Source organism: Parasteatoda tepidariorum, chromosome X1 (genome assembly GCF_043381705.1).
Source record: "Parasteatoda tepidariorum isolate YZ-2023 chromosome X1, CAS_Ptep_4.0, whole genome shotgun sequence".
NCBI lineage: Eukaryota > Metazoa > Arthropoda > Arachnida > Araneae > Theridiidae > Parasteatoda > Parasteatoda tepidariorum.
Genome location: NC_092214.1, coordinates 72,526,821 through 72,552,617, shown reverse-complemented (window position 1 = coordinate 72,552,617; position 25,797 = coordinate 72,526,821). Strand labels below are relative to the sequence as shown.

At 29.0% G+C, this 25,797-nt stretch overlaps 1 protein-coding gene across 3 annotated transcripts in view; it reads left to right on the top strand.

The window, feature by feature from the left end:
- LOC107445332 (alpha-1,3-mannosyl-glycoprotein 4-beta-N-acetylglucosaminyltransferase B) overlaps positions 1 to 25,797 on the top strand; it is a 43,521-nt gene that overhangs the window by 12,175 nt on the left and 5,549 nt on the right. For all 3 annotated transcript variants that reach the window (XM_043052242.2, XM_043052241.2, XM_043052243.2), the window contains 8 exons: positions 4,087 to 4,220; positions 6,102 to 6,148; positions 6,221 to 6,334; positions 11,164 to 11,239; positions 16,500 to 16,620; positions 16,701 to 16,831; positions 18,447 to 18,554; positions 22,307 to 22,500. In XM_043052242.2, the coding sequence (XP_042908176.1) occupies positions 4,087 to 4,220; positions 6,102 to 6,148; positions 6,221 to 6,334; positions 11,164 to 11,239; positions 16,500 to 16,620; positions 16,701 to 16,831; positions 18,447 to 18,554; positions 22,307 to 22,500 (925 nt within the window). The remainder of the gene's footprint in view (positions 1 to 4,086; positions 4,221 to 6,101; positions 6,149 to 6,220; positions 6,335 to 11,163; positions 11,240 to 16,499; positions 16,621 to 16,700; positions 16,832 to 18,446; positions 18,555 to 22,306; positions 22,501 to 25,797) is intronic.

Genomic DNA, 25,797 nt, shown 5'->3' with positions numbered 1-25,797 from the left:
GATTTTCTTAGAAAACTAAGTAATTTAGAATAGTTTTCATTTTTCAACTAAGATTTATAAGGACAGTTAACTTGCAAAATTTTATCCATTTTTATTTATCCACATTTTCTTACTTTGATTTCAGCTATCAAAATGATTTGCATGTCATTAATTACTATTAAGGATTTAATAATAATTCAATTTGTTTTAAAAATAATGAAATTTAATGTAATAATAAGCCCTTCAGAGAGTTTATTTATATATTATTTAGCTAAATGTAGGTGTCCATATCTTGAGGTAGGAACTACACTTTCTTTAATTTTTTTCCCTTCAGATTTTGTTTGAAAAGCTCTATTTTCCCTTCTGAGTATGTGGTGTAATTTCAGTCTGGAACACTTAGTTCAATTCAAGCTCTTGTTTCATTTCATCTACCCATGTAATAATTTTTTTCATAAATTTAACTGCATATGTTGCTGAACAGCAGCTGCATTTTAAAATCAAATCTCCAAGAATAAATCAAAACAATATTAGGATATATTAAAACAATCCTTTTATAAAATCATGATTGCTGTTTTCCAAAATCAAATTTTATAGGGCATATTGTCAGTGCGGGTTTGAATTTATATGCAGTTGGAAATGTGTGCTTGCAAAAATAGTTACAGCTCAAAATGTGTGTTTACAAAAATGGACATATCATAAATTGTGCTAATTCAATTTTCAACCCAAATTTAACAACTAAAAAAGAAACTAAACTCAGTGGCGCGACAGCCCATATAGGGCCAAGGCCTACTGTGCCCATCTCAGTTTTCTTGGGGTCCGGGGTGCAGTAGCAGATGTTCTGGTTATGTGGTTAGCCGAACGCGGAACCCCCAGTGTTAAGTTCCCAAGCATGCTTGGTACTCTTTTATCTAGTACCACTGAAGAGTACCCCTCTGCCACCGGGCATCAAATTTAACAACTAAACAAGGAATTATGTGCTTACTTTTCCTTATTTTATTATACACCAAACATAATAATTATGGGGCAAAGTCCTGGACTTTAAGATTGAAATGGCTAGATATATTGCAGATGTAACTTTTAAAGCAATATCTTTGTATACAGAGCTTCAAACAATAAGATGAATTTTAAAGCTCCTAATTTCTACAATATAAATTTACTACCACTATTATAAATTTATAGCACCTGTGGCAACCTTGTAAAAACAACTGTTGACTTTAAAAGTCTTATAAAATAAATAGTGTTTTAAGCGAATGGTGATTAGTGATTTATGAAAGCATAGCAAGTGAAACATTGATGAAAGACTAGTGATTTATGCAAGTTATATCCGTTTTCCGGAACACGCATTTTGAGCTGTGTTCATTTTATTAAACAGGCATTAAACTATGTCCAGATTTAAAAATTGACCAATGATTTACGAGGGTTGTCCATAAAATGAGATTCCCAGCAAATTTTCACCATGAAAAACATGTTTATTGGCATTGAATAATGCATGTTTGAAAAGCTTAGACTTCCCTTTTTTTGTCAGCATAATCGCCGTTTAGATCAATGCCTTTTTACTTGCCGTGTACCATCTTCTTTATGCCTAATTTGTAGAATTCTGCCGGCGCGCTGCGAAGACAGCTTAAAACCTCTTCTTTCAGCTCTTCGTCGGTTGTGAAATGCGTCCCTCCCAAGTGTTTCTTTAACTCAGGGAAGAGATGGTAATCACTGGGGGCCAAGTCTGGGTTGTAAAGGGGTGTGTGACAGTATTCCATCCAAATCTGTTGATGAGATCAGTTGTGACACGGGCGGTGTGTGGATGAGTGTTGTCCTGATGGAGACACACTCCATTTGTGAGCATGCCTCTCCTCTTGTTTTGAATCGCGCTCCGAAGGTTCTTCAACGTCCGACAGTAGCGATCCGCATTAATAGTTGTGCCGGTAGGCAGGAATTCGCACAATAGCAACCCTTTCCTGTCCAAAAGACATTCTCCATCTTGCCGGCAGACAGAATTTGCTTAAACTTCTTCGGCGAACCTGGATGTTTCCACTAACGGGATTGTTCTTTTGTTTCCGGTGTCATGTAGTGGACCCAGGTCTCGTCCTCAGTGACAGCAGAGTCAAAAAATTCCTCGCCATCGGTTTCGTAGACATGAAGAAATTCGCGGGCGGCTTCCGCACGTTGCCGTTTGTTGTCATCTCTCAGCATTTTCGGGACCCACCTTGCACAAACCTTGACATATCCTAAGAGGTCTCTCAAAATGTTGTGAATGCAGGACTTACTGACATCAGGGATCATCTATCTGAGGTCCCGAATCTTTCAGCATTCAATCTTCAGCGAATCTTCGATCTTTCAGCATTACTTCTTCCACTTTCGCAATCGCTTTGCCCGAAAACGATGGCCGGCCGGAATGTTGTTCATCACGGATGTCTGTGCTTTGAAGTTTCTGCACCATTTGCGCACATCTTGCACACTCATACACTTTTCCCCATATGCCTCACGCAGTTGGAAATGAATGTCCACCGGAGGAACGTTTTTTGCACACGAAAACAAATCAGTGCGTAATTCGCACCTGGTGTGAGAAACAAATGGAAGCTCCATCTTTCACGGCTACCAAAACAAGAATTAATGTTGTTGTGGGTTTAACTCACAAAGCAGAATACGCTAAAAAAGATTATTCACAAGTAAACTGGATTTATTAATACTTTTAATGTTTAGCACATTTATTAATACTTTAAATGTTCAACTTAAATCTAAAAATTGTAATGTTGAACAAATATATAAAGAATCATCATCCACAATCTTAATCCTATGACGGATATCAGGCCATTGGCCAAAGACTCAAATAAAAGGCGTGCTGTTCATCCATTCTGAAAAGAATTGTTCGTTCTTTTATAGAACACGATGTCTTACGTCGCGTTGATTATTTCTTGACTTCCCTTCACTTCCATCCTGGAGACATATCTACAAAAGACTAAAACAATAAAGTTTATAACTGGAAATTACTTATTTCCACAGTTGTAGATAACTCGCCGTTGCGAGAACTGGGGGAAAGGGAGCCAAGTTACACACCAGTCTCACCAAATCCCGCTTAGCAGCGTTCCTAGCGTCCGCAGCTCCTTTCGAACCTTATTTCATGGACAACCCTTGTACTAAAAATAATTCAAAACTCTGATTTTTTTTGTCTGAATATTTAGAATTTTCTATTTTTACAAGTTTTGAAAGCATAAAAAGACAAATTTCATTGTATCCTTTATGAACAAAAAGAAGAAAGTTGCAGGTGTGAATTACACATCATTGGGAAATTGAATAATGAGAGTTAAAAAATTATGGATTTAGGAAGTGTAAAAAAATTTTAATAAAAATTGCTTATGAATTAAGAAAAGTTATATAATTCCTATCATCATTCAATGTCCTGATCATTGCTTATTCAATAAGATAAATCTATCTTCAATAGATGTCAGAAAAGTGCTTGTTATTAAAAGGAAATTTATGGCAAAGAAGAAAAATATATTGAAAGTTACATACATTTTTAAAAACCTTCAAACCAAGTTGAATCTTTAATATTAAACTTTATTAATCAAACAAATTTGCCAATATTTTAAAAGTCTTTCTGCAAAATAAATAAAAAATGCATTTAATATTTAACTGAATTATCAAATGTAGATTTAGTAAATATATAATATCAATAATTAGTTTAGCTTTAAGTGTATTTGCTAAGTTTAACTTTAATTTTTTTTCTAGTATAAACATACCAATTTATAAAATTAGCCACTTTATAAAATCAAATGTTTTCAAAATGGATGTAATTTTTATAGACAGCGTACAATGTATAAGCCAAAATACTGTAACAATTGTTTTGTGTATTTATTTATAGATAAAAATAGTGAATGTTAAAAAAATAAAACTTTATGATCATTTAATTTAAGTGTTTTGTTTATGATTTTGTTTTTTAATGAGACTGCTAGAATATTTATGATTTCTGACTCGAATAAAACATTTCTTAATACATTTTTATTACACTTAAAATTGACTTTCATAAGGTTTGGAAAGTAATCTTGTGATACTTAACAATATTATTATTAGTTAAAGTCTTTGGATAAAAACTACTTATTTTTATAATTTCAGTTACTATGGTGCTGGGAGTTCCAACTGTTAAGAGAGATGTTCAGAGTTACTTGATGTCAACTTTACAAAATCTTATTGAAAATATGTCACCAGAAGAAAGAGATGATGCAGTTATCATAGTTTTTATTGCTGAGGTAATTATAAATGCATATATTTCTAAAACTCAGATAGTTTTTTGAAAAAAAAAATTTTTTTTTGTTAAGAAAACAGTAATAAAATTTCTCTTTTGTACATTAACTGAAAATAAGCATTTTAAGTAGAAAGTTTTAGTATAAAATTTAGTGCAGAATGAAAACCTCTCAAAATGCTAATAGTCTTTTTTATTTTATTTATTTATATATTTTTTTCTCTAATTGAAACTAAAAAAAAATTAAATCAAGTTTTTGAATTGTAGGTTATTTAAATTTGTTATTTTTATTTATAAATACAGTAGAGTGCCGATTATCCGAACTCTTATTGTCCGAACATCCAATTATCCGAACTATGTCCGAATTCGTTCTTTTTTTTTTAAAGTTTAGAATACTTTTTAACTTATTGACAATTTTTCTAAATTTAAAAGAATAAATAATATCCACTACTTCTGAGGACCATATTTAATTTACAAACTTTTCAGCAGTTTTCTTATAGTAGCCATACATACATGTATTGTTACACAGTTAAACCTACATACCCCTTTAGCCTTCTTCACCTGAAAATTATTTTTCAAGAATGTGAGCTTCATTTTGATGATTGGAATACAGAAGGAGTTAATGAATAGATAAGTGCTGAAGTTCTGCAATTAGGGGGATAGGTAGTTGTCACTTATGGTTTATGATTAGTGATTACAGTGCTTGGAATCTTAAATATTGGAGTAAAATTCCTAACAGAAAAACAAACGAAACTGAAGTTTCTGAACCAGTAGATCTTCCGGATGAAAAGATGCCAGGTTATACAGCAGAAGAAATAGAAGACTCGTGTCAAGACGCTGAAAACGACCCAGGATTACAAATTTTAAATGATGATGACATTTTGAATGAAAATCGGAACTTAACAGACGAAGAGGAAGACGTAGGTGATCAAGTTCAAGATAGTGGACCCTCTCATATAGAAGCATGCAATTCATTGGATATTGCAATGAATTGGATAGAACGTCAAAATGATGTTGGTCCAGTTCAGTTGATTTATTTAAAAAGAATAAGGGATATGGCTGTTCAAAAAAGAGCATCTTCTTTGAAACAAAAATCTTTGCGGGATTTCTTTTGCAATGGAAAATAAAGGAAAATGTGCTAAAATCAGTAATTGACAAAAAATTTATAAAAAACTGAAATATGATAAAAATAATTCAAAATAAAGGAAAGTAATAAAAAATAAATAATAAATAAAAAATATTTAAAAATTGAAAAAATAAACTTTTAAACACACCAGAGCTATATTAGATAGTACTGCCAGTCCGAAGCCTAGAAAAAGTGTGAAGGGAAGTTAGTGCATAAATAATAATAATTTAAACTAGATTTTAAACAACTTTCCAATTATCCGAATTTTTCATTATCCGAACCACATTCGGTCCCGAGCAGTTTGGATAATCGGCGCTCTACTGTATGAGAGAAATCAGGTGATACAAAGTTAGTTAATGCAGGAAAGTGATAAAAGAAATATAATTTCCCAATATCTTTGTATATATTGATACATCCCTATATTTTATATATATCAATACATTATGTATATTAAGTTGTTGCAAATTCATGCTTTTTGTTTGATTAGCCTAAAATATGTTTTGAGATAATAAATAATTATGTTAATTAATACAAATTCCATTCAATATTTTCGTTGAATTGGAATATTTTTTAATAAGGTATCGTTTTGATGAAAAAAATATTGTGATAATATCAACTGCAACCTTTAATTCAGTTTTAAAAACCCATCACTTCATTTTTGCTATATTTATTCAGATTTATTTTGAATTCACTATATAAATTTAAAATCTGATTTTTCAAAATTTGAATTATTTGAGGTTAATTTTTTTTAATTTCTTATAGACAGATTTAGAATATGTTACTCGACAAGCGGCTGAAATTGAGAATAAGTAAGTTAAATTTAAAATTTAGTTACGTCATCACAGTTAATAAAACCAGCTTATCCTATTCTTTCATTTTAGCTTTTCTGAGCATATAAATTCAGGTTTATTAGAAGTAATTGCACCCCCTGCATCATACTATCCTGATTTGAATAAGCTGAGGCAGACATTAGGAGATCCTTTAGAACGAGTTAAGTATGTATCCCATTTAATGTAACTTAAAGCTTATCAGATTCGAAAAATTTTATGTACACCATAATAATTTCTTGTTGACTTGTTTAATTAAAAACAAAGGAATTTTTATTTAATGTAAACATTGTTTCAACTTTGCAGTTTTTTTTTGTTTTGTGTTTAATTTAATAAATAGTCAAATTTTTGAAAAAAAATTTTTTTTTTAATAAAATTATTGCGTTAAACAGTTAACATTAATTTATTCAAATTATGGACATTTTCATATTGAGACCTTTGAGATAGATAGCATGTATGCTATATTTTTAATGAATTCTTCTCAAGATTGATGTTAGAACTTTCTTAATAACAACCTAATTGGTTGAAACCATAGTTAATAGATGTAGATGTGTATATAAGTGGTCACCCTGGTAGTGGAATTTAAAAAGTCAATCTGCAGCACTAACTTAAAAACTTCAAATTTGCCTTTGACTTTAGCGTTTTCAGGCAACGAGTTTTGGGATTGTTATTGTAAAAATTAAACTCAATCTAACATATATTTGGTCCAATTTGTAAACATTAATTAGAATAAAGTTATATAAAAAAAACTATATGTTGTTAAAATTTAATTTTATACAATCATACTTAACTTTTATTCAAAAGAAGAAAAAACTGATGCTTTTACTAAGCCCTATAAAGAAATTGGAAGGAATGGTTTAACTTACAAATAAAAGCATTTAAATGGAATTTTTTCATTTTAAAGTAAGATATTATAGAATAGTAATTTATAATGGTTTGATTTGTGCCATTTTACAGTTTCTTTAAATAAAACTCATTTCATACCATCACAGGTACTTTGCAGAAAAGTAAACAATAACCAGAAAAATCGACATCAAATATTTATATATTTTTTGTATAAATTTTTGAAAAAAGGTAAACTATTTCTTATTTTTTATGAATGAAGATAGAAAGATCTTTTCTTTTATATTTGAGGAATTATAATTGTAGATTTTCGAATGGTTTTTAAATTTCCCATAATTTTTAATATATTTTTATTCCAACATGCCAGTTTCGAAATTGCACATTGGGTAGTAAATTTTTTCCCAATGATTTGATTGTAAATTCAATTAATTTTGCCAATTATTTTGAGAGAATAATTATAATGAATATTTTCATGGCTTTTAAAATCTTAGTATTCTTAATTTACAACACACGCAAATTATGAATCACTGATATGAGTGGTTGCATTTTAATATTCCTGCTTGATGCCATTGTAAAGTCACATGGTCTTATTGCTTGCTTGTTTTTTTTAGCAATTATTGCTACAGATTGCTGTGTCATGTTTTTAGTACAACTCAAGTGTATTACGACATGCGAATTTAGAATTGGGGATTTGAGTAATTACTTTTTGACACGCTCAATTAGTGACAATTTTCAAAGTAAATTCATTGTTTTGTTATTCTCTTTTTCAAAGAATCTTTATTTTTTTAAGTTAGTTTATAAATAATTTTTAAATTTAATACAATATTATTACAATATATGAAATTCAAATCTGGCATTTGAGTAAACACTTTTTTGACTCCCTCAATTCGTGATGATTCCACCCTAAATTCACAGAGTACTTGTTAACCTTTTTTTTTTTTGGGCAGTTATTGTTATGAATTTTATCACAGATTTTAGAATCTCGTTATTTATAAATTAAAAGTAGTATAACCTCGGAATTTTGAGTTGAGCATTTCAGGAATCACTTTTTAACACTTTCAATTTGTAACAATTTCATCTGAAATCAATGTGATTTTGTCGATCATTTTTATCCAGCAGCTTTTCTTCCGAATTTCTCCATAATTTTTTTACTTTTTTTTAAACTTTTGATCAACTGCTTGATAATTGATTCATAAAGATCCTTTCTACTCATCGTGAGGCTACAACATCATGTCTATTTCTCTAATTTTGACGGGAATACTGTTCTTATTTTTCAGGTTTGCAGTTTTTCTCCCCCAAGTTTCAGCTCTAACTTTAAACAGCTCTTTCCTGTACGGTTTGCATATCATTCTTTGAATTGGTGACTGTTTCTTTTAAATCTGATTCAATAGTGTTATAAATTTTTAAATTATTTGTACAATGTTGAAATGTTTCGAAATGTTAGTTTTTTCTCTAGTTTTGTAAGAGTTTTAAAAGAATTTTTCTTAATTTTGATATAACATTTTTGTCTCAGGATACTGTAGTTTTATCAGTTTTTCATTTGGAGTTTGTGTTCATAGGTGAAACTTGGCTTTCAGGTTTATTGTCTTGCCATTTTATACATTTCCAATTCTTTCTTCTACTTTATGTGATTTTAAGTGATTGTTCATTGAAACCACCACAGTGAAAATGGTATTACATTTGCAGTTCATTTAATTGCTTTTTGTTGTTTTATGTTGTCTTCATTGTATACATTGCAGACAATATTTAGGTTTTTAAAAAACTAAGCTTGATGATTTGACAGCCCATGGAGGGCCAAGGCCTTCTGTGTCCAGTGTCCATCTCAGTTTTCTTGACCTTGGGCTCTGGGGGTCAGAAGCAGATGAGTTCTCAAGTATGATTGGAGCTTATTTTATCAAAACATTAAAGTGATTAAAGGGCGGGATCAACCTTGCCGGGTCCTAGGATAGAACCTTGGAATTGTGGCGCAGGAGTGCAAAATGCTACCACTCTACCACCAGGCCTCTATTTCCACTATTTAATTCATTAAAAAATATAACTGACTTTTATTACTTAATCTAATGACACTTTTTGTATCTTGAATTTAACGAATTAGATGTTTACTACTGAGTTTGATGAAATAAATTATGAAAATCAATTCTTTACAAAAGAATTTGTAAACAGTTTGCTAATATAACCCTTGCCAGTCCCCCTACAAAATTATTTTGATTGTACCCAAATTAATGTTTTTTTCTTTTGTTTTTTCCTTTTTTTTCTTTTTCTTTTCTGTTTTTTGTTTTTCTCTTTCTTTTTTTATTTAACTGTTGAGTAAGATCTAATTTGGTTCAACACAGCATACCCAGGCTATATTGTAAAAATACTATTGTGAGAACATACTATTGTGAGATACTATTGTATTCACTAATTTCAAGTACATAAGTGATTATTCAATCTTTGATAACAATTAAAAAGCCCTTTCAATGATGTATAGATGCACCAAATATTTAACCAAAGAGGATTTTCTGTAACTATACTTAGGGCTGCAGGTCTGTCGTGGCTTCGAATTTCCGCAATGATTTCCGCGAAATTATCTTTGTTTTTCTAAAATCCGCGAATTTCTCAATATGTTTCAATTTGAGCTAAAATTGCTTAAAATTAGAATTTTTCATTTTAAATTCATTATTTTTATTTAACAGCATTTTTTACTTTCCTGAAGCCTCAAATTAAACATATAAAATTGATTAGACATTTAGGGGAGTGAATCAATAGAAAAATGACAAGAAAATAGTTCGGACGTAAGTGATAATCCCAATCTTGTCGAGTCAGGTGGTCTTTCTATACTTAGGGAAGATGATAGACTGATTAGGATTACCTTCCTGAAGTCAGTAAAAATACAAAAGAAATAGGAATCACAAAAGAAAAAAAAATTTATAAATCCAATCTTTGACAGAAAAACTGTTATACAGGCTATTGCACTGGGCAGTGAAATTTCTATTGCCTTTGTACATATCCAGACAAATTTTACTGGGCAGCTTCTTGTGATTTTTTTAAGAGGGGTCTCAAGCTTTTTTAAAGTTTTTGATCCCAGTCAATGTAAATATTTAAGTGTTTTGAATTACAATGACAATTCTTCAATTTTTGAACATAATTCTGATGTTTGAGGATGACGAAGAATTGATAAGTGAATTTAATTCCTACAAAGCAATGTTCAAGGAATTGCACATTGATGAAGGGAAATTGATCCAATTTTGGGTATCAAAGACCGAACACTATCCAAAATTGGCCAAAGGGACAATTCGATGTTTGTCAGTGCCTACAAACAGCGTGGACGTAGAAAGATAATTTTCAATGTATAAAGTGATGAACGACATAGCATAAATGAAAATAATCTGACAATGTACAATACTTTATACCAAGATTCTGTTCATTTATATAAAAATATTGATATTGCCTGAAATTAAAAGAAGTACTTTTGTTGAGTATTTTTTACGCTTTTGTTTTATTATTTGCACAATCTCTGTCTTTTACATCATTCATATAAAAAAAATTTTGTATTTATAATTTGAATCATTTTCAAAATATCCCCCGAATTTTGGGTCTTTTTTTCGCGACAAACTAGCAGCCCTAACTATACTTAAAGCTGATAATGCTAATTTACTGCACTTAATACATAGTTATAAATCTTTTATATCTGTTTCACTTTGATATTAAATGATCAGATTTTTAAAATAAGTTTGCTTGGAGCCATGGTGGCTCAGGGGATAGAGCATTTGTCTTCCAATAAGGTGAACCGGATTCGAATCCCTGTGATGGCTGGTTGATATGAATTCCACACCCGGCTCTCACCGACCACAGTGCTGACGTAAAATATCCTCAGTGCTAGACATATCACGGGTTATAGTCCCCTTGCCGTCAGGCTAACTGTGGAGGTTTTGGTGGTTTTCCTCCATGAAAGAAAATTTCTCTTAATACTTGATCCAGGAGTTCTTTAGTCTTCTAAATTGGATGCAAAATTACAAGGCTACGGAGTTGAACATTAGTAGTCATAAACCCAAAAATTGGGTCAGCTGTTCAACAATGGTTATTGAAAAAAAATATATAATTCTGCTTAGTAAAAGGAAATTATAAATGAATGTTTTTATGAGTTTGAATAACTATTTATATTAATTTTGCAGATGGAGAACGAAGCAAAATTTAGACTTTTCTTACCTTATGATGTATGCTCAACCTAAAGGAATGTTTTATGTGCAAGTAGGTATCATATTAATTATCTTTATATATAGCTAAACATTTTTGAATAGAATTATATCAAAAAGTGGAAACAGTCAAATCAAAAACTCCTATTAAGTTTTTAATTAAGGAAGGTGGTGTTTTTTTACCTGCATATTAGTTACCAAATCTAACTTGATACCTACATTGAATACATTGTCCTTTATATGATGTGGTAGTCATCGGTGTATCTCCTCTTTTTGAAATACGCTGCTAGCAAAATAATTTTACAACAACTTTTTATTTATTCAAAAAAAAAAAAAAATGCTTGACCAGTCTCACATGTTAAATTGGGTCAATATTCTAATTTTATGTTATTTATAAAAATAATTTCAGTTTAAATATAACTTTGTGAAAAAAATATTAATTTTTCTCTTTAAAACTTTTTGCCAATGAATTAATTCAAAAAATATTTATTTTCATGAAAAAAAATTTCTTATTCAAAATGAATGCATGGTGAGCCTTGATAATCAATCTTCAATTCTTAAATTCTTAGTTTAAATTTAATGAAAGAAAAAGTATTAAATTTTCTCAGAAACAATTTTTTCAATTTTGAGTTTTATAGCAAATGCAGAGCATGAAATTTTAGTTTTGAAGATACTAGCTAGGCTGAAATATTTGCTTGCAACTATTTTACACTTATAAAAAATATGTACAATTTTTAAAACTTTTACCAGATGCAGTGTGAGTAACTTCTTGGAGCCCGAAACTATAAGGAAATGTAGAAAATTAAAAATCAAAATATATTTTTTACAATTGTAATAAATATTAAATCAAAATAATATTGTCTTAAGATTTCAATATTTCCTGAAGCAATGGTTTTGTAGGTGAAAAGTGGGTAACTCGAACTTCTTTGTTTTAAATAAAAGAATAGTAACATCATTTGATTTCAAAACACTTCCACATGCACCATCATTAAAGCACAATAGTCTTAATGTGTATAGATAGTTTAATTTAAAACTCCATACTTTAAAATAAGAAACTTACTCACCAGTCACCAGCCTTAAATATTTGGCAAGTGAAAATTCTGTATCCTGAGTTAATGTGATTTCGTATTACTTTAAATAAATTTAAATTCAATATGTAAGTTTTAAATGTACCTGCAAAAAAAAAAAAAAAATCTGTATAACATAAATTAATGTGGCGAAATTTAAGTTTAAATGCTGAAAATAAAATAGACCATCGACAACTCCCTGTTTTGATAGTAAATAATGTTCATAATTATTTGACAAGTAAAGATCAAAAGTTTTTCTTTTTTTTAAATCCACATATATACATTATGTTTACTACAATCAAAAGATTAAATGGTAATAAGTTGATTTTTTGAGTTTTACATTTTATTTTTGGAATCTTTTCTGTTACCAATGTAGATAAATTTATATTGTATATAGGCAGCCTGTTTTATTTATTATTATAATATTTTCAACCTGGGGAGGATTTAATTTTCCCAGAACTACTAAAGTATGGCAGTGAGAAGTTATTCAAAATGGTGTATGACCTTGTAAATGAAGTCTGGGAGAATAAACAGATGCCAAACGAATGGAACAACGCAGTGATATGCCCAATTTTAAAACAGGGAAACCTACTGGACTGCAATAACTATAGAGGAATCTCCCTGCTTAATCTGACTTACAAAGTATTGATGAAAGTCATAGCTACAAGACTTAAGCCATTGATAGAGAGAGAAATTGGAGACTACCAGTGTGATTTTAGGCTGAATAGATCAACCATAGACCAGATATTTAGCATAAGAAATATCTTGGAAAAACTCAAGGAAATGAATGTAAATGTCTATCAGCTCTATGTTGATTTCAAGCAAGTGTATGATTCAATAAATAGAGAATTGATGCTACAGACCTTGCACGAATTTAATATCCGTCATAAATTAATCAGGTTAATTAAAATGACAACTTTATCTACTAAAGCGAAAGTAAAAGTACAAAACAAAATGTCCCAAGAATTTGATATTGTGACTGGATTGCGACATGGTGACATTCTATCGACCTTGTTGTTTAATGTATGCCTTGGAAAATTGATGCGTAACACAATATCAAATAGAGGTGGTACTATTTTTAATAGAACGAAACAACAAAGTTGCCGATGATGTAATGATGATAGCAAGAAGTAAAAATGCACTTGTTAACCTTTTTAAAGACTTAACCAAAGAAGCTAGTCTTTTTGGTTTAGAAATAAATATTGATAAGACCAAATACATGATAATGGATTGTAAGGGAGCAGATATGAACACAGAACTACAAATTAATGAAATGACAAGATTTGAAAGAGTTAGAGAATTTTAGTACTTGGGTTCAGTTGTCACTGAAAATAATGATATTATGCCAGAGATTACGCAAAGACTAAATGCTGGAAATTGCCATTTTTTTGCACATTAGAGATTGCTAACATCAACAGTAATAACAAGGAAAGCAAAGCTTCTGGTTTATAAAACTATAATCAGACCAATCGTTATCTATCAATCAGAGACATGAACTCCAACCCAGAAACACGAAAAAATGCTGATTACCTGAGAAAAAAAATTCTTAGAGCTATTTTTGGATGTGTCAAAGAGGGTGATCTGTGGAGAAGGCGATACAATTTCGAAATTTCAGGACTATTTAAAGAAAAAGATATAATCAAGTATGTAAAGGCGAAGAGAATTCAATGACTAGAACACCTTGAGAGAGTGGAGGAAAACAGAGACACTAAGAAGATATTCAAGGGGTAGGGCCAAAGGAAAAAGGGAAGACTGGCCAAGAGATGGTTAGATGAGGTGGAGAAGGACCATAAGATTTTAAAGGTCCGAAACTGGAAACAAAGAGCTAGAGACAGGTGACTTTGGAGAAAAATTGTTAGCGAGGCCATGGTTCAACATGGACTGTAATGCCAGGGAGTTAGTTAGTTTGTAATATTTTCAAAATGACAAAAAATTATTTTCAGTGTATATTATTTTATTCGGCTCTGCAGTTTGTTACTAAACATATTTTTATTCTTACAGCCTCTTTATGTTAAAATAACTGATCAAAAGTATAGTTTTTTTCTTTATCATCTCAGCACTTTTTCTATACCTATAATCACTTCTCATGGGAATATTCTTTGTGAATGATAAATACAAAAAGAGGGTGAATGGGAGTCAACATGAAATATAAAACAATGACTTAAAGTGAGAAACATAATAAAAAAGTAGTGTTGAAATTAAATAAATTTGCAAAAAGTATAAAAAAAATTATGTACTTACTGTAAAATTATTCAAAATGCGGTGAATAATAAGTTTTTGAGACTTGTAACAAATTGCTAGTTTATTTTCTGTAAATTAGTAGACGTTGAATACAGAAAGTTTCTCATTGTTTCAAAGGGTTTGAGACGACCTTCTGAAAATGTTGGCATTGGCTGTAGTTCCATTACACTGTCTTCATCGGCATCATTTATCATTTTCTATCAGTTTTTTGAACCATTTTATTTCATCTAACATCCTACCATAAGTTTCAGCATAACCAATTACTAATGCATAAAAATCAAACGTAATGTTTTAGGCTTTTATCCCGAATTGTAACAAATTCTATTTTTCTGCATCATTTACATCGGGAGTTACTGCTTTTCTTCTTAAAATGAAATAACTGAACGAAATTCTGAACGATAGACTTGATAATCCTTTAGTTCTAATGTTCTAAACAGGTATTATAAACATTATAAGGATAGCATTTGTGACATTGAAATAGTGCATGCTTTTTTTCAAGGTTTAGTCAGCTTAGTATTATTGACATGTACCTTTGAATAAATATAATAGCAGTATCTTATATGAGCTATTAATTTCATTATTTAATAGATGTGTAATCAGTAGAGCCCGGATTTTGATGACCTAAAAAACCCCAATTAATGCCCTTAAAAAGTGCAAAAAATGCCCTTAAAAAGTGCGAAAAAGGGCCTTAAAATGCAAAAATTGCGCTAAAAATGCCTTAAATAAAGTAAAAATATTGAACTAAAACGATGTTTTACTGTTTAAAATTATTATGAGTCATTTCAAAATATATAAAGCAATGCAATACTTGTTCTGTTCATTAAAGTTTGAAAAATATGTTTTATATCCTAAAATAACAAAAAAAAGGAAAATATATTGACTCCAAAACATTTTCATTTTGTATAGAAACTTTAATAAATATAACAATTTCCATCTCATAATATTACTAAATATCAGAATTACATTGGATTATTAAATTTTTTTTCATATTTTGAAATGTAAACGAGCGTCTCCTGTCTGAAAGTAAATTTTTATACCTGAAAAGATGTTGCTTCACCTGTTAATATCCTAGAGATTTTCTTCACTGTTTGGAAGCCAGTGTGATAATAAAAAATGATAAAAAAAATAATAAAAATTGGAAAAAATTAACAAGAAATTTAAAAAATGTTTTAGGATGCAAAATAAGCCAAAAAATTTTATGAAAAATGCCCTATAAATCTAAAAAAATGCTCTAAAGGACAAAAAATGTCCAAAAATGCAAAAAAAAATTCAAATGTCATCAAAATCCGGGCCTTAGTAATCAGTGTTTTTTATTTTTTTTTAGTTTATATTGCTGTGGCCCTTTAGCTTAAAAGATTGAAAACTCCTACTTTAGCGTATGATCAGTGATGGCATTCAGTCGATATGCAACTTGAAAGCTGTAGTGCTGGGGATTTTATGAGCAATTTTAATAGCTAATAAAATTCCATTTTCTAATTTCTACAAGCAAATAGAAACTTATTTTTTCATTTATTCTAGAAGCGAAATTAATTAATAATTTTATTAGGACATTTTTATGACAACAGCATTTTAGACATATAGCCAAAAGTAGGCCATAAACCATTTCATCAAAATTTCCTTTGATTATCTTGGGGAATTGGCAAACCTTTTATCAAGAATTTCCTTTTATTATCTTGGATCTGTTTGACAAACATTTTGCAAAATGTTTGTCAATCAAATGTTCTAAAGTTTTATAAAGGGGTCTAAACTAATACATTTTGCTAATAATTCTTTTTTGCTCATTGCTTATGTATTTTCATTTATTATTCACATGATTATTTATTTTTTATAATTCACAAGTATTACAATTATACTGCTGATCATACATATTGTTATTTAATTTTTTAATGTACCAAAAATTACTAGTTGCCGACTATGTTACAAAGATGCAGGAGATTGTAGTATCTATCTGTTTTTTTGAAAATGCATCTTCGAGACATTCCTTGATAATTTATACTTCTGTTTCAGTTAGAGGATGATATATTATCAAAGCCTGCATATATTGATACAATGAAAAAATTTGCCTACAAGCAAATTAGTGAAAAAAGAGAGTGGATTATTCTTGATTTTTGTCAACTTGGCTTTATTGGTAAAAATACTTGTTCTTTCACATTATACTTAAAACTGTTATCATTATCACTATTAAAATATCCTGTTTTTATTTTATAGGAAAAATGTTTAAGTGTGTTGATCTATCAACACTTATCACATTTTTTGTTATCTTTCATAATGATAAACCAGTTGATTGGCTTTTGGATCATGTTGTACAAACCAAAGTGTGTCGTTTTGATAAAGATGCAGTAAGATATCTTTTTTTTTTGTTCTGAAATGTGTTTTGTTGAATATCTGTATGTAAGATGACTGCTATAAGTTTTCTTGAAGTTACCTATATGCTCTGTTTTTGGAATTGTGAAATTTGCAATTTTATCCCAGAATTAATTTTATTGGAAGCAGAGGACAGAAAATTTCGCACAAGAAGTTAATAGTTGTGTATTGTAAAAAAAATGAAACAGTGGTTGTGTGTGTTCGTCTTTAAAAGATGGCTACAATTTTTATGGCATTTCCCACTTTATCTTGTGAGATTCAACTTCTAGCTCTCTTTTTGAAGGCATAATTTTATTATTTATCTGTTGAAATGGCTGGAAAAAGGGATATTTCTTTTACATTCTCAGTTGAGAGAGATGAAAATGTTGTTAAAGGTGGTCATGTGGACAGGAAATATTTCACGGGAAATAATTAGAAATGTAAATGCAAATTAAAATAAAAAAATTTCTGAAATTAAACAAAAATTTAAGTAAATTTATAAAATATAATAATACATACTATCCAATTTGTAGGCTTTCAGCGAAAGTTTATTAGGAGTAAAATAGAGCAAAAAAAACTTTTTTATAATTAAAATAAAATAATTTTTTTGTTTAAATTTCACAAGAACTCAAAGACTGCCATACTAGTCCTATTTATGCAAGGTACTTTTTTTATTAACTAAGATAATTATTATAAAATATTAAGGGGAACAGTGTAATATAGATCTGAAAAAATATATCAAACTAAAAACAAAATATTATAGAGAATACCGAAACATAATGATTTAATAATCTAGTACAAAAACATATGAGTGTGAGAGTGTTGGTACGTCTAATAAGTTAAGAATTCATAAACTAAATTTTAGTTATTAATAAGGCTTGGATATTAATATTCATATCATTAATTACAATTCGAATCTTTAATTTTATTTGTTTATTAGTTATTATGTTTGTTTTAATTATTATTTTATAGAATTTTAAACATAATCAAGATCAGATACCTGGTATGGTAGACTTATACTGTAGGCCAGTTGGACGATATTGGTGGGTTAGTTTCAACCCATAAGTCATACTTTGGAAACAAAAAATTTTACCAGCTGACAACTTTGTTGAAATGTAAAATAAATTGCATATTGAAATATTTTTTTAAATATTATTTGATCTTGGGTTCATAATTCATTTTAGTTTATGTAGGCTACTTGAAAACTTCATTAAAAGTAAGTTTTAATGGCACTAATACAATATTTCCGTCAACTTTCAAGTGTGGAAGACAAGAATTAAAAAATAAGTATTATCAAAGGCCAATGGTCCAAGATACAACATTATGTTGTACTTTTAACCGTATTTTTCTACCTTTAAAAAAGTACTTTTTTCCTGAAGTTTATGGCAAATTTTTTTTAAATAGACAAACGTATTAAGCATTTCTCACAAGATTTTTAAGATAATTGAATTATTACATTGTGCACAAAAAATTAAAAGACAAAACTTGCACCCTAAGTACAGATTTCTCCTTTTATTTAGCGGCACTCTGTATATAATTTTAAAATAAAAAGTGTACTTTCTTTAATATGTTGCCTTATTTTAGCTTACAATAATGATTCTTATTTTTCAGAAAGATTGTAAGAAAAGAAAAGACCAAGTTTGGCTTCATTTCAAGCCATCATTGTTTCAACATGTTGGGACACACTCCTCTTTGAAAGGAAAAGTTCAAAAATTGAAGGTGAATTATTTCTCGTGTTAGAACTAAATCTAAGCAAATTATTATGAATAAATTAATTTTCATTCCAGTAGTGCAATTTTTTAAAAAAAAATTTCGCAGTTTGAGGGCATTTCGAAACTTAAGGCACCATTTGAAAATAATTAATTTTTCAAAACTCTTTAATTATTAATAGATTTTACTCTTTCATTTTAAGAAAAAACTTTTGGAGCACATTTAAAATCTTCTTCATATAAGTTTCCCCTATCTCAAATTTTTTTAAAAATTGCATAAGATATGAGTATTTAATCCTTTAAGTATTTAATCCTTAAAGTAAATAATCCTTTCATTCTGTGCATACGCAGAAAACATTAAAAAAAAAAATCATAATTTTGTTTAAAATTGTATTTGGTAACTTATGAAAAGAAGTCAGATTTAAATATCTTGAAAATGTAAAAAGTTTCAAGCAAATTTCTTAGTAGATTTTGTAATTTTTTATTGAAAGATCTAAGTGATAAAGGGTTTTCAACAAATTTCATTTTGCATAATATAGTAAAATTTAATACCAAATGATAATTCCTAAAAATGATAGCCCATACAACAAAATACGTTGGTATTAGGAAATAGAGCATGTGAAATAAAACATAATTTAATAGGGGATGGTCTTACATAATACTGATAATTTTTAATAAAATTTGTTTTATAGGACAAAATAAAATTTGTGGAAAACCCCTCACTATTCTAAGTTTTCTTTCCAAATTTAAAAACACGACCTAAAAAATTGCTTGAAACTTCTTACATTTTCAAGATATTTAAATCGCCTTTTTTTTTTCATTTTCTATAAGTTACCAAATGCGATTCAGAGCAAAATTATGAAGAAAAAAATTTAAGTGTTTTCTGCTTATATGCAGTATAAAAGTATGACTAAATGCTCATATCTTGCACAATATTTAATGAATTTTTTATTCAAACTTTAAAATGATAATTTTGTTATTAATTAAAAATTACGCTAAAAATGTGTTTTATTTTATTGAAGTTATAGTAAGGAAACAGAAGGAAAAAAATCAATTATAGTAAGAAAACGGAAGGGTAAAAAATCATCGTTTTTAATGAAAATGTCCATATTTCTATGAATATTTGAGCTAGCTTTATGAAATTTTTTGCAGCATATTACATATGATAATTGGAGTACTAGCAAGTTACTAGCTTATTGCCGTATTTTTTAGCATAGGAAGGTCAAAAGCACTATTTTCATTTGTAATTTATTCCCGCTTCTTCAAACCTCTGTGAGTTTTATATTTATTGATAAGCTTTAAACTTTATTACTCACTTGACCTAAACATTTCTAAAATTTAAAATTAATTCTCATAGTATTTCTTTTAAAATATGAAAACATGGATGCGGAAAAAATTAATCCCAGAGTATTTCTTAAGTATGAAAATTGAAAATATTCTTGTCCAAAATTCTTTGTTATTGTGACTAATAATTTTTGTTCTTTAATTTAAATACACCTTGATAAAGTGCGGGAATTTTGTTTAGTGCTTTCAGCCATGATTCTAATTTCCATGGTACAAGTATTGATAAGTAAATATGAATTTGTAAATATTAGTAATACATTATTAATACTTATAGGCATGAAACCATCTGAGCATTTTATAAATTTTGAGAAATACAAGAAATGTTAACATTTCTATGCCTTATATAATTAGTATAATATAAGAAGTAATTATTTAAATTATACTTTTGTGTTAACATATTTTCCTGGTTACAAAACTTGTCATCTCTGTAAAATAAAATCTTCGGGGAAAACTGATTTTCTACCACCATAAACCAAAATAAAATGGAAAGCAGAACCTTTTTTGGTTTAAGGGGCATGTTTGTTTGTGATAGAATTTTGTTGTGCTTTTGTGTGGGAAGTGTGTTTAGAAGCTCAATATAACATGTGAAGGAAGGAGGCTATAGTCTGTCTTTGAAAAGAAAGTCTCACGCCACAGAGGTATATTTAATGTAGGTACTGGGCTTTCAGGATTATAAATGTACAACAATGCTTAGTTTAACTAAATATTTTTTAACAAAAATTCAGAAAATATGACCTTTAACTGTATGTTTAACTACTTCAAGTTCTAGAAATGATGGACTTGAGAAAAAGAAAAACATAAAAAATCTCTTGCATCTTGTTCCTCATCTTTGTTACCCCTGTACCAAGCTGATACCAAGATATTTTGGTAAAAAGAAATTCGCCATTTGTTAGTATGCCAATTAGGTCCAAAATGTTTTGTTGAAGATTTTCAGAGGCTTCACCATTATACCCAGAACCAATGCCTCAAGCTTGCTGTTTCTAGTATTTTTCTTGCTCTTCTTTGCAACCAACTTTCTGATTCTTACCTCATAGTACATACCTAAAAAGTAAAAGTAAATGATGGTATACAACTATGACTTTATTTTTGTGACGTAGAATCTCACTTTTCATCTAGATTTATTAGGGGACACATCTTCTTCAAATTTCTCCATTGTCAAAAAAAAAAAAAAAAAAGGCCAACTCATTTAGAAACTTAGTGTGCACAGTCACAAGCAAAGACAGAACAACAGTTATCAATAAGTATCAACCACACGAATTTAGCTAGCCTTTACTGGGAGCTGGATCAAAATTAGCATTTAATGGATATGGAGATGACTGGTTTTGAAACTCACTAACTTAGCAATTAAGATAGTTTGGTATTACAGCTTGACTTTCAAACAGATATAAAGCATAAGTTTTGGAAAGAGGTTTAAATCTTTTTTTTGTTTTTAGTTGGTGTACTTACTTAAAACTTAAAATGTAAAAAAAAAAGTCATTTTCAATGGTTAGGAGGATGCCTGATTGCAGCTAGAAAGCATAATTGTTAATGGTATCGATCTAGTATATATTTTTCGATCTTTTTTACTATTAGTGTAATAATTTCAATTACGGCTATCAACTTGGTGCATTTTTATCGTGAATCCATTTAAGTAAAATGTTGAGTAATATAAAATATTTTTATAACTGTCATTGGGTCTCAAAATATTAAAGAGCATGAAATTTGTAATATGAAACATTTACCCATTGGTTTTTGTAATTATATTTTAATATAAATAATAGAGGAACCTAACCTTAATTTTCTCTAAATTTTTCTTTTATTAGTGCAACATCATTTTAAAGTAAGTTAGTAACCAAACTGAAAGTAGTTAGTAGTTGAAAAATAAAAAATAAATAATTTATCTCTGTATTATTTAAGAGCCATTATCTAAAGAAAAATAAATGTTTAAAGTTTTTTAATATTTTGAAGAGTTTTCTACTGAAGCAAGTATTGTAAAAGAAGTGACAAAAAAAGTTGGACTTCTTTCAAAAATTTGTACTTGCTTAATTTTTATACTTATTGTTGTATTCTTTGACATATTTTTTTAAAAAAGTGCTTTTTTTTTGTTAAAAAAATCAGCATGAATACTACAATTGCTAGAGTCCACCCATAAAACCATGGCAAATATTTTGAAGGTACAAAAAATTTTTAAATTTGAAATTTTTTTTCTCTCATTTTGAATTTTTCTAACGTTTTCAAACCATTTAAAATAAGCAAGAAGTTAAGTTTGACTGCCACTGTTAACTGCTAAAATGACTTAAACTGTATAAGAGTTCAAAAATATGAATTTAGACAATTGAATTTCCTGTGAATGAAAAAATAATGTTAAATCTAAGAATAATTAAAAATGGTAAAGTCTGTTTATTTTTACAAGGTATAAAAATGATTTTGTTTATGCAGGATAAGCAATTCGGAAAGCTGTCTCTTCATCATCCACATCAGAATCCGGAAGCAGAAGTCAAGACAACATTAAAATCTTATAAAGGTTATACAGCAGCCCGAGCTTACAAAGGCGATACCTTTTTTTGGAGCTTACTTCCACAACCTGGCGATATTTTAGCATTTCATTTTCGTAGTCCAATAACAATTGAAAGGTTCTCACATTATATTTAAATACATTATATTTTGTTTATTTCACCATGGTTTTCATAAACAATTTGTCTAAGCAATTAATTACTTTTTAAACAACATTGATCTTTTTAAGTTTTTTTGTAAGGAAAAGAAACTTTTAAAATTTTTGTGCAGGTATATTTCATTTAATTTTATGAGAATGTTTCATTTTAACTGATAGCAAGTTTAAGCTTAACATAAATAATTTCTTGACCTATTACAGCAACAGAACATATTTTGCTTGCTTTCAATTCAATTTCATTCTGACCACTTATGTCCTCTTCTTCCCCAGTCTCTTAGTATTTAGAAATCATCTTTTTCATTTTTTCTTTAATATAACATTAATACAACATTTAATACTGCTTGGAATATTTTTATGCAGTAACTACAGGCTATTTAAACTGTGTTATTGTCTTTATTTCATGCATGAGAAGTGCCATCTATTGGTTGAAATGTGAATCAATTTTGTTGCAAATTTCTTCTTCCAACTATCCATATAGCATATCTACCAAATTTCTCAACATCTGTCTTTTAAAAAGGACACTATGTTGGTCTAAATGGGGTAATTTTGATTATAACCACCATGTATTAAATATGAATAATCCTAAGAAATTGAAGCAGAAAGATGTACTTGATAACATAAAAACTTCATTTGCTTCAAAAAAATGTGAAGATAGTAATAAAAGTCTATGTGTTTCAAGTCCTCAAAAATAGGCACCTATTCACAAGACTTGCCAGGCGTGAATGAGGAAAGTCAAAAGATATTTGAAACAGGAAACGTGAAGTTGCCATCAAAAGATGAAAAATAAAGGTGAAAAAAGAAAACTAGAAAAACTGTGGTGGTAATCAAGAGTAAAACAGGAAAGGAAAAATAAGTAAGGGTGAACAAAAACTGCAATGGATGAGAGAGGCAAAGCAAAAGCATTTCTACACACTATGAAGAGGTGGTGAGGAAATCATATTGTTAATGAGGGAATCTGCATTCATATGAATGAAACTTGCACACTGCCTGGTTAATATTATTGTTGAAATCAATAATGCCCAAGTCAAGAGTTTTCAAAAATATTTCATAAATTGACATTAATTATATCAACTGGACATAATTCTTGAACTCACATCATAATGTGTTAGGAAAGAAGAATGTGATAAGATGAAGTGTAAGATGTGCATGAAGTGTGATAAGATGGCAAAAAAATAATTCTTTAAAAGATAATCAAAACATAGCACATGCATCCATCGGTACAATGACAAAAAAAAAAAACAAAGATACTCAAGATTAATATTCAGAAAGTGCAGAAAGATTATTTCTTAATTAGCAAAATATTTATGCAACTCGATATCGACGTTCCACAACTACATTATTTTTAGTGTCATAGATTATATTTTTAAAAGAGACTAAAACTGGTATGATAATGGGCCAATGGGTATGTATCAGAGTGTTGGCAATTTGGATATAAAGTTAACCAAAAAATATAGGTATTTAATTATTCTTCATACATTCTCTTATATATACTGTAATTTAATTATTTTGTAAATATTTGTACCTACTCATAGATGCTATATAGTTTGCCATTAATCAAAATTACCTGAACACATCATATTTATAAAAAAGTAATTATTAAGCAAAAAATATAAATTCAATATTAGTGAAACATATTTTAGATTAGACTGGTAAAAAGAAAGCTTTCTTTATCAGTATTGAACTTTTGTTTTAGAATAAACATGATAATCAGTAGTTCTAGGAAATTAACGGCTTTTAATTACTGTATATTTTTATATGTAAGTCGATCCGTATATTAGCCAAAGAGTACGCTCTTTATTTGAAAATTCAACTAAAATTTAAAACTAACTTACAAGCCAACATAACAAAAATAAAGCATGCTGCTCTTGGAAGCAAAAATTTACCTCATTTCTTGTACTAATGGTTGTACAGTGGGTAAAAGAATCACAGACCTTCGTAATTAGAAGTTTAAAAACTAACAGTATTCCTTTCAAGTTCTCCTTGTATTTCTTTTTCAATTTTTATATTAATGCATTTCTTTTTCAACTATTATTTTTTGATTAGTAAATACATTTAGTGACATTTACTGATTATCACTAATGCTCAACAAAAAAAGAAGTATTTCTTTTGGCAATTTCTCCATGGAATTTTTTTAATTTAGTGGATCCGGTTGTAAGTGGACCTCCACCCAACTTTAGCTTTCAAAAAGTTTCCAAAAACTCTTAACTTATTTCGGAAATCTTTGGTAAGTATAAAACAAGGGAATGGCAAAATTTCTGTTCTTTTATAGCTTTTAAGACTGGGTAGAAATCAGCAATTGTGGTGAAAATTTCAAATTTTTTTTATTGTCCATATTTAAACTTTACAACTTAAAATTAACTTTTCAAAATGCTTTAAAGTTTTTATCTCTGATTTTTTGAAATGAAGTTACAGTTGTCTTTTCATATGCTGACAAACAAAAAATGAAGTAAACTCACTAGAATGAAATAAAAGAGTACTTCTCCAAACTTGCATGCTTCGAGTTCATTCATACGTACTAAAGAGTATGTATACGCACTAATACAGAGTACCGAATTGAGATAACAACCATGTGATCTTGAACCTCTAAAGTCAGATGAGTTAGTTTTATATATGATACCTAGTCATGCGAAGGGTGATTTGCATGAACCCGTATAAATGATACTATCCGAAAGGAAATAATCTTATTAAAAGTAAGCTCACATATCCTTTATCTAAAATATTTAGAAATAAGTTATTTTGTCGAAAGAAGAGAAGAAGTAAAAGATAATATGAACGTAAGTAAAAAGGTGTAAGAAAATATGAAAAAAAAAGATTGTGAAGAAATGAAATCTCTTCACCTCATGAATGTTAGTGGAAAAAGAATAAATAAAAATTTTAATATGTTTTTATTTAAATTTTTACTTAAAGGATCCTAATGGAAAAGTAATTTCTATACAATCTTCTGAATATTTCATTAAAAAAAGTTTGAGAAATATTAATTAAAAAATGTTTCTTTGATCTTTCATGCTGTATTTTTCTTAAAATTGCCCTTCTGCTTGTCACTCTTCTGAGTAAGAGAAAAACGTTTTATTTTTGAAGAAAAACTGGGCACTCAAATATTGCTGCCCCACCTCTCAATTCCAAGCAACACCTGATGTTGGTCAGAAAAAGCTCTTAAAGGTGAAGACAATGCACATATAAAAGTTATGCATTGCAATTTTTTGGGTAATTAAAAGTAGTGCTTGTGTATTGTAGGCCGACACCATTAAATTACATTACT